Genomic DNA, 10034 nt, shown 5'->3' on the forward strand with positions numbered 1-10034 from the left:
GGTGGGGCGACTCGCTGTGGAGGAAGGCCTGATTGTACTCCCGGGAAGAACTAAGATACTGCCGCCCCTCTGGGCCCCACGCTGGCCACACCCCAGGCCTCTCCTGGTGAGGAAACTGACATGTTCTCTAGGTCACGTGCCTGAGAGACAGGAACTGACACTCAAGTGAGTGGCAGCAGCAGAGCCCTGGGTTCTGAGCCCACGCAGACCTGGAGTGGTGCGTGAGGCCAGAAACGAGGTCTCCTGTGTGGTGACAAATCTTTCCGTTTTCTTTTGCTCGGTCCATTTGCACAGGTTCAAGTTGATGGAGGGGCAGGTGAAGGTGGTGGGACGCTGGCTTTTCAATGCCCCCCAGGAGCGAAGGGTGGGTGGTGCCCGTTAGAGGTGGTGCAGGCCTCCCCCCTTCTCTCTCTGGGCTGGGCCTGCCCACCTCCTGCAGCTCGGGAGGCAGAGAAAAGCCCAGCTCCCAGGGATGCGCGGCTGAGCGTAGTCCTCTCCCGCTCCCACTCCCTGCACACACGTCACAGCCAAACTCCACTCACTGAGCTGGAAGACCCGAGCTTCCCAGCAGCTCCAAGTTGAAGGCCAACGGCGAGGTGAGTGTGGCCAAGCCAACCCAGCGCGCAGCCTCCTGGGCATGCGCTCCTGCAACCGAAGACCCCGAATGCAGAGGAAAACCTCACTTCTAAAGGGGTGAGAAGAGGCAAAGGTCGACCCAGCAGGATGACTCACGATGGAAGCTTGTAGCCCTTATGTGAGCGGCAGCCAGAAAGCACAATGTCGGCGGGAGAGGAGAACTCACTGAGAGGCGAAGAACAGGAGAAAAGCGCTCAGCGGCCTTGAACCTCTGACGCGCTGTCATCAGCCTCAGGATAAGCCCTTGTGAAGAGGATGGAATCAGAAGGCTGTGTTCAGTTCTGGAAAAACAAACCCTCACCTGCTCCCCAACACACACACACACACACACACACACGCACACACACACGCACACACGCACATGCACACACGCACATGCACACACGCACATGCACACACGCACATGCACACACGCACACCAGTTAGATGATAGGAAACAAGTGAAGAGCTGGACCTGAAATGAAGAAAAGGACCTCACATCGAGGAATGCAAGAGGTGGCTCAGGGCCACCTGGCCGTGAGGGGCGGGTCCTCTCTAGCATCTCCCTGGTCAGTTTCCCCTGAGGGGGCTCAGCTGGCCCCACTTTCCCAGCACTGGCCGCAAAGCCGGGATGGGCTGCAAGCGGTTGAAGAACTCCACAGAAGCGCCCTCCTCTGCAGCAATGAGATCAAAGGCTTCCAAAGATGCGAGTCCCAGCCGACCAGCTGGCCCAGCAGAGATGGGATTGGATGGGGAAGAGGGCGCTCGCTGCCTCCTGCCTGCACCAGGGCTTTGCGGCATCTCTGCTTATTCTGCCGCCAATAGAAGGGCTCGGAGGATGCCTTTGCAATGCAAATTGCAAGAAGTAGGTCATCCATTTTCCTCTCTGAGCACAGATTTTCAACCATCTCACCTGCCAGGAGAGACATTTAACTGCATTTTAAAGGGCTACCATATTATCGTGACACTGGGAAATTCCGGATGAACTGAACTTCATTTTCCATTTTGGTGTTAAAATTGAATGTGCTGCATGGGCAAAGTAATTACTGCCTCATGATTTAAAAAATCACGACATCTCTTCTTTATGATGAATAATTGAAAATATTAAAAAAGACCCTTTTTTGCTGTGGGGGCGTGGGGTTGAGAAACCTCAGAATACGGCTCATGCGACCAGTGAGAAGATCTAATAATCTAATCATTTGCTCTGGTATTTAAAAGGACAAAAGAGGATTTTGCTGATAGAATGGAAGCAATCAGGAAGCTTTTTAGCAATTTTCCCTGATTGCTCAGTGGACAATTATAATGCCGTGGCAGCAGCAATATCCTGGAATTACTCTGAATTCAGATATTTCAGTGTTTTCTGCTTGGTCATAAAGACGCTGCTGTAGAGAAGATGTGTATCAGTGGAATGGAGCAGGTGACTCCATTGAGAGGCCAGAGAGAATGAGTTCTGGGTGCAGGAACCCCCCATTCACACAATGGCAAGAACAGTGCCTGCCTGTGTGGAGGTTTGTAAAACCATCTGCATAAAGCCACGGGCGAGAGAGGACTAGCACTACAATGCTGCTCAACACTGGGACCACAGACACTCAACTTGGCATCGCTCTTCTCTTTCTCTGCTTAATCCACATTTATCAACATGGCATGGTCAGCATCTCTCAAGATTTGGTCTAAAAGTGCAAGTAGGGCACGGGGGTTTCTACCAGACGAGGAGTTTCTCTTCCCCAGGTGTTGGCTGATTTCTTTTTTGTGCTTCATTGGAAAAGAGGTAGAGGGGGCTCTTGCACACTGAGAAGAGCCCGGATTGTGGTCAGTACCTTCAAGGGAATGATTATCTGGCCTTGGCATCGGTTAGATTTGCATCAATCCTAGCACAGCCCTAAACAACTCTTGGGGTTTCTCTTTCCATCCAGGATGTCTCTGCTCTGGTGGTCTGGTCACCCTGTTATGGAGCCCCAACAGAAGCAGTTCGCTCAACTTGTTGGTAAGTTGCAGACTCATCTGGTCACTGACAAAGGACAACATCAGAGGAAAAAAAATCAGCATCATTTAATAAGAGTACGTGGGGAGGGATGACACCCCAAAAGGAGTATACAAATGTCTTCTCTGTGTGGCCCTTCAAGAGGAACTTTTCAGCTCAGAACACACCCTGCACATCCGGCCAAGGCACAAAGCGATGAGGCCATCTAACTGTCAAGAAGCAAACACGATGGTATTTTTTTCAAGGATCTCAGGTTAACAGAACCACTTCAAACACCCCGGCGCTATAACGAAAAACCTTCCACTGACCTCTGGCAAGAGTCGGAAACGCCCAGCCTGAACCTGCTGTATTGGAAGGCTGTGACCTCATGTCAGGGTGATGAGATGGTTAATGTCTCTAAAGCAACAAGGAAAGATGATTCTCCTGTGCCAAGGGATATAGCAAGAGGAAGGGAACCACAGGCGGCCTCTGGGACACGGTGGCCCTTGGGTGACCGCGTGTGCTCTGGGAGCCAGGCATGGTTTGAGCTGTGCTCTGACAGAGGATTTTGTTGTCCTTCCAACTGATAGTCGCTCCTGGACCTTTGATGGTTCAATGAGCATCGAATGACTTATAAAATCTGAAAGATTATCGGTTGTATATCTGAACAAATCTATAATGAAATGAAGGACCCAAAGGCTTTTAATATTGAACACATAAAAGGAAGTATATTTAAAAAAATTGGTCAAACTGTCCTGTTAGTTAGCATTTTAAAGGAATTTACAGGGCTGTTATAGATTATTCTTTTGGAATAATTCAGTTTATAGCAAATGCCTAAACTGGTTTCTTCATTGCACAGTATATTCTCTTAAAATGGGTGCTTTTAAAACAATTACATACATTTTAAAAATCCTCATTTCTTTGCTTAATTAAAACGTTAATACTCTCAGACAACACAGATCTGAAATGGTGAAACCAGCAATCCCCCTCCCACCTTACAACAAATTAAATTGAGACAAAATTACAAACACATTTCACTATATGATTATTATTAATAAAAATCAGTTTTGTTTTTGTTGTTTTTTTTTTAATAAAGTTGCCCGAAATGCAAGGGATGTGCATAGGTTTTACAACTTAGTCATAATAGCATCTTATTCTTATTCCCTGGGTGTGCCCCGTGAACGGAATGTACTTGGCTGTAATTACAGATCGTTTTGTCCAACACAGACACACCGACAGCATAAACGCTCGCGACTGTCCACATGCATTAAGAGTCAAGACCCAAGTTCAAATCTCTAAAAGGTTTACAGGGGGGCTTCAAAGAGACAGTATCACATCATCTGGATGTCACATAAAGGACTTAAAAAAAAAGGCTACTCTAAAAAACAGAAGAGAAAAAAGGCCTTTAAAAATTTCTGTTTCGTCATCACTAGACTGATTATTTCAAATAAATAAAGGAGAGAAAGAGATTCCAATCCATAAAATCAGACTCTAAAAAGAATGTAGTATTCCACCCCCGGTCAAGGTAACAGAATCACTGTTTATTATTATTAAAATAGATTATAGAAAGCAGCATCTATTTTGTGCAGTTTTTAGGGGCCTTGGAAATAAAAAGCTATGATTTCAAAAAATATAACATTCCAAAGGATTGAATAATACATACATTTAAAGATACATTTTATTAAAGTTTAGGAGAACTGATTAAAAAAGATACTGTCTCTTTAAATTAGTGTGTAATTGTTTTTCTCCTCCTACCTATTCGGACATGACAATAATTATAAATGTAGGTCACACTACAACTAGGTAGTCTCTAGGGACCACGACCTGCTGACACAAGGCCGATAACAAAGAGGCGTTTCCATGTATGAGGTGGCTCCCAGGTATGTGTCAGGTAGCTGGGGACAGGCCTAATAGACCCAGGACACGGGGACCCACTGAGGGGCTGTGCACACGAGCTCCACGGCTTCCTCCAGGTGTCTGATTGTCTCATCAATTTCATTGTTGATAATTGTGAGATCGAAGTAGTGTGCGTATGTTCTCTGTAAGATATCAGACTCCTTCTGCAGGCGCTGAAGAGATTCATCCTGGACGGAGAGGGGGACGGAGGCAGGGGTGGGCGGAGGGGGGGGGAGGGAAAAGTAGAGAAGAGAGAGGTCAGCGGGATTCTTTCTCTTTGCACGTTTCTGTTCGTCTCAGTGTCAGAAACAGTCAAGGCCAGACCTCGAGGTGCCGCTTCATGACAGAGGAGACGAGGGACAGATCTGGGTCACAGGACTCCTGCTTGCCACCCAGACCGCTCACCACGCAACAAAGAGCTCCACGCCAAACCGGACGGACCAGAGAAAACACACAGTCTTCAGCAAACACATTACCGCCCCCCCCCCCCCAGGCCTAGCCGTTCTGTCTTCATTCCTCTGACCCAGCCCCCTCATCCCCAACCTCTTTCCTGCTCCCTGCTCAGTGGGAGGGCTTTGGGGTGAGTGCCTGTCCCCCCTCCGCCCTCTGCACTCGCCTGCTCCAGGCCCTGCTGCCTGCGCACCTAGACGCCCCTGCCTCTGGACAACAAATTCAGTTGCATTTTCCTCTTTTCTACTTAGAGGCTCAACATGTTCCGGGAATTCAATTACATATAATGGCCCTCACTCAACAGCAGCGGATGCCAGAGGCGAAAGCTTTCTGGATGTTACAGATAATGGATGAAACAAGGCTATTTCCCAGACACAACAGCGACAGCATCTGATGCGTCCCCTCAAATTGGTCTGGACTGGAAAGGGCCAAATGTCACCGCTTAGAAGTACGCACGTCTCTGAGGGGACACGGAAGGAGAGGCAGCTGCTGGACTCGGGAATCTGGCTACAGTCAGGGACTTTCCCTCAATCCAGAGCTTGTTACCGACTCTGAGAACTCTTGCCGGCTGCGCCCACAGCAAGAGGACGCTCAGGGCCCCTCGTTTGTCCTGAGAGGCTACCATTAGCCTCAGGGTGGCGCTTCTTTCAAGATCAGGGTCTCCTAAGAGTCACCAGAAAGCCCGCCCCTGCATCTTTATGGATCACAGAATGTTGCATGTTCAATGGACAAGTTCAGATGTGAAACCAGGCAGCTTGCTCAGCCACACCACCCGCCCGCTTCTCCTCCAGCGCTAGGCAGGCGAGCTATTGGGTCGAGTCTTAAAATACAGCCAGATGCAACGAAACACCTGCTGATTAGATTAGCATCCGTCTCCCCACCTAGACCGTAAACTTGTCTTCTGTGCCCCGTCACTGCCGTGTCCTCGGCGTTGGGCCTTGATACAGTAAGTGCTTAATAAATGTTACTGAAAGAACAAGCACTTGGCTGACTCCTGCTGGCCATTCCCCGGATGTGATGAGTGCTAACTCCCTAGCAGGACGCGGGCGCCTCTGACGACAGAGGGAGCGCCAGAAACACTCAGGGCTGCATGCTGCCAGGGACCTGGGAGCCGTGGTGCCCGCCTATGGCTTAGGGCCCCTCCTCTTCCCTGGGGCCCATCTGTGGTTTGGCAGAGACCCTTCCCAATGCACCTGTGGAAAAGGGGACCCAAAGCGACACTCCTGATTGCATCGCAGTGGGGAGGGACAGACACCGGGGAAGCCAGAACCCTGTCTTTTCTCTCGGACACTCTGTAGGGGTCTCCTGCCTGCGCTGCCTTCTCCTACCAGGACGCCGTGACGTTAGGCGGTGACTACGGCTGTGTTGATAAGACCTCGGTTCATCACCTTCTGAGGCCGCATCAACACCCTCTCCGCTGGCACTTCAAAAGCATCGTCTTTTCACTGTGGCTTCATTTTCCAAAAAACACAGCACAGAGCTGCCAGTTAGGAAACGTGCGTTCCTCCCGAGACAGGGGTGCTCGCCCCGGGCAGAGAAGGAGCGGCTCCCACATGTCCCCTCTGAGCCTGGGCTCCCCAACCACCAGCAGAGCCTACGATCTGCTCGGAAAGCTCTGGGGTGACGAGAACGTTCCAGGGAGTCCAGGCCGAGAGCATGGCATTTCGGATGCAGTTCTCAGCACAGAAAAATTCAGCTCCCTCCCCGGAGCTGATGGGACGAAGCTGTATTTGTCAAGCTTCTTCCTCCACAGCAGCTGGGGGTGGGGGGAGGGGGGATTTGCCCGGGAGCAGGATTCCACTCAGTGAAAAGAAAATGCCTTTATGCCAACAGCAAGAGCGAGGGTCCGTGGGAGTTGAAACGCTACCGTCTACACCTGCGCAGGGAAACAGGCCGCAATTCCTCACCGCCTAGCTGGTACTTACAGGCAATTTTCGGCACCATTTTGGCAGCTATGGAAAATGAGTGAAAGGGCGGGAAGACAGGCAACACAAACACAAAAACAAAGCAAAGATGGTGATTCAACAAAAATCCACGGCAACCGAAGGAGAAGCGCGAGCCACCATGCGCCGCTTCGAACGTGTCCGCGGATGACATCAGAGGGGAAGCGGCACAGTTTCCCAAGGGGCACCCCTTTCACAAATCAAATGCCCCAAAGTCATGGCTGCAAATACAGGCAACACAGACATCTAAACATTTCCTCTTCCTTAAAGGTACAGGGAGCGAACGCCTCCAAGGCCTGGTTTTCCTGTCCTGAGCAGAGCCTAGAGCCCCCTGGTGGCTCCCTGCCCTGCAGACGTGATGGACTTCAGGAGGGTTCAGTGTGGGAGTCTTCCCTTAAGAATGACCCCCAGATCCAGAGACCTGGAAGCGTGGGACAGAGGATGGGTGGGGGGTAATCAACCAAGGACCTTGTGTGCCTGTATGCAAACCCATGGACACAGACAATGGGGCGGGGGGCAGGGGCGGGCTGGAGGGGGTCATTGGAGGAAAAAAGGGGACCTGCGTAATACTTTCGACAATAATTATATACAGTGGGGCCTTGACTTACGAGTTTAATTCGTTCTGAGACCGAGCTCGTTAAGGAGCTCTTAACTCAAATTACTCTATCAACTCAATGCAAAAAATCGGCCGAGAGACAGCTGGTATCTCAAAAAACTCGTTAGTCGGGACACTCGTAAGTCAAGGCCCCACTGTACTTATAAAAAGAGAATGACCCACAGCAGATAAGCACCAAGGAGCCCTCCCGGCTGCCTGGTAGGCCTCTGAGGCAGCTGCTCACTTGCGTTGGCCTCATAGGGGGCCCAGCTCATCCCTAGGTTTGCGAGTGTCCAGGGCCAGCGCTACCTTTAGGCAGCCGCTTGGCTTCGTCCCTATCAGGAGAGGAGGGCGGAGGGGGTGTGAGACCTTTAAAAGGACACCTGTTTAAACTCTTTCCAAGTATCCCATGACCTCCCTCATATGTGGGATCCAATGAACAAAATAAACCGATGAACGGAGTGGATCCAGAGACACGGAAGCATGGAACAGAGTGTGGAATGTTAGAGGGAAGGGGTGGGGGAGGGAGGGTGGGTGGGAAGTGATCGACCAAAGAACATGTGTGCATCTATGCATGGCCATGGACACAGACAGTGGGGTGCTGAGGGCCTGGGGCGGGATCAGGCTGGAGGGGGTCGATGGGAGAAAAAAGGGGACATGTGTAATACTTTCAACAATATTTTTAAAAAATAAGAAATAATTGGAAAAAGAGTAGACTTATTGATTAGGCCAGGGGTCCTCAAACTTTTTAAACAGGGGGCCAGTTCCCTGTCCCTCAGACCGTTGGAGGGCCGGACTATAGTTTAAAAAAAAACTATGAACAAATTCCTATGCACACTGCACATATCTTATTTTGAAGTAAAAAACAAAACGGGAACAAATACAATATTTGTATTTGCATGTGGCCCGCGGGCCGTAGTTGGAGGACCCCTGGATTAGGCCACAGGGCGATCGTGCTGGGAGCAAGGCTTGCATTTGCCTAATGACTGATCTCGGAGGAACACGCCTCTGTCGGGCCTTGTTCCTGACACTGAAATAGGACCACAACCAGGGACATCGCCACAGGGCAGTGGTCCTGGGCGCACAGCACGGGCGGGCCCTGCTATGGGGGAGGGGGGGCGTGCGCACGTGGGAAACACTGGGCAGTTCTTACCTCATTCAAACCCGGGGTAATGGTTGGTGCGGCAATAAAAACAACGAAAGGAGCGAACTCGGCGGTTCTCAGGACCTTCAGCGCCTGCGTGAGAAAGACCCGAGACTTAGAGGATGGACGGTGACACTGTCACACGCGTCTCACACTTGACACAACCGAAAAGGCCCTTCATCCACATTCCCGCAAGGCGTTTTCCATGGCCAGCGTGAGGGACCACGTGTGACTCCCTTTCTTCCGAGGGCGAGATAAGAGCCATCAGCAAACAAAAGGTGCCAGACCAGACATTTTTCTTACGCGTCTCATGAATCAATCAAACGGGATTTTCTTCAGAAAAGGGAACACTGGTCATGCTGCCTGAAGGCTCGCTTAGAGCTGGTTACTGACTGTAGCCGCAACTTGAATGTCTAGGAAGTGCATTTTGGGGGAGTCTGGGGCCAGCCGGCTGGCCTCCCACCAATCCACAGCCCGCTTCCCACTGCGAACACAGCCTCACGGCAGATCGTGACCCCTGGCACCGTGAGGCTGTGTTCGCAGCATATGAATTGCCCTGATGAAAGGCGCCTGTGGGGCTGGGGGGGGGCGGAGAGCTGGGGTCTGGAGCCACTGGAGCAGTTGGGGGCTCTAAGCAGTTCACAGGCCCAAGGAGATGCTACATCCCAGGGACAGGGGCCTCCAAGCCCCTGTCAGCTCCCTTCCCTGGCATCCAAACCTCTCGCTGAGTTGGCACAGCTCACACCCCTCTGAGGAGCACAGTTAACACGCAGGCACGCACACCACACGCTCAGAGATGCAATTAATTTGTCCGCATCCGGGGTACATATCTTGCTGTCCTTTGGTGAGAATTTCACATGTCTAGTCTGTGGCCCACAGATTTCGCTTTCTCAATGGCCTTTCCCATGTCTGGTTTCGCCCTATTCCTTTCCTGGCTGACCGAGTAGCAATTAGACTCGTGTCTGTGCCTGCAGTTTCGCGACGTTCCAGACCAGCTGTGGGCAAACTACGGCCCGTGGGCCGGATCCGGCCCGTTTGAAATGAATAAAACTAAAACAAAAAAAGACCGTACCCTTTTATGTAATGATGTTTACTTTGAATTTATATTAGTTCACACAAACACTCCATCCATGCTTTTGTTCCGGCCCTCCGGTCCAGTTTAAGAACCCATTGTGGCCCTCGAGTCAAAAAGTTTGCCCACCCCTGCTCTAAACCAATATGAACAGCAGGCAAGGCTTTAAAAAGGGGAGTAGTTTGGTTTTTGTTCTTTGCCTTTACATTGACTAGCAATACACCAGCCCTTTCCCCTCAGGAAAAGTAAAATAAACTCTCTCTCTGTATCTATCTCTTCTCTCAGCTGTGAATACTCTCATAGCCAGCGTCACCAGCCTTAAAAAACCCTAACAATCTCTAGCTCAGGGTCCAAGGATC

At 50.7% G+C, this 10034-nt stretch overlaps 1 protein-coding gene across 6 annotated transcripts in view; it reads right to left on the reverse strand.

Moving 5' to 3' along the window:
- Positions 1-2642: 2642 nt before the first annotated feature.
- CASK (calcium/calmodulin dependent serine protein kinase) overlaps positions 2643-10034 on the reverse strand; it is a 215338-nt gene continuing 207946 nt past the window's right edge. For 5 of the 6 annotated variants that reach the window (XM_023755377.1, XM_023755373.1, XM_023755372.1 and 2 more), the window contains 2 exons: positions 8613-8696; positions 2643-4659 (listed from right to left, as the gene is read on the reverse strand). In XM_023755377.1, coding sequence (XP_023611145.1) covers positions 4483-4659; positions 8613-8696 — 261 coding nt within the window. In that variant the 3' untranslated portion in view covers positions 2643-4482. The remainder of the gene's footprint in view (positions 4660-8612; positions 8697-10034) is intronic. The other variant, XM_023755376.1, reaches the window with a different exon arrangement.

The sequence above is a fragment of the Myotis lucifugus genome, unplaced genomic scaffold (assembly GCF_000147115.1).
Source record: "Myotis lucifugus unplaced genomic scaffold, Myoluc2.0 scaffold_76, whole genome shotgun sequence".
NCBI lineage: Eukaryota > Metazoa > Chordata > Mammalia > Chiroptera > Vespertilionidae > Myotis > Myotis lucifugus.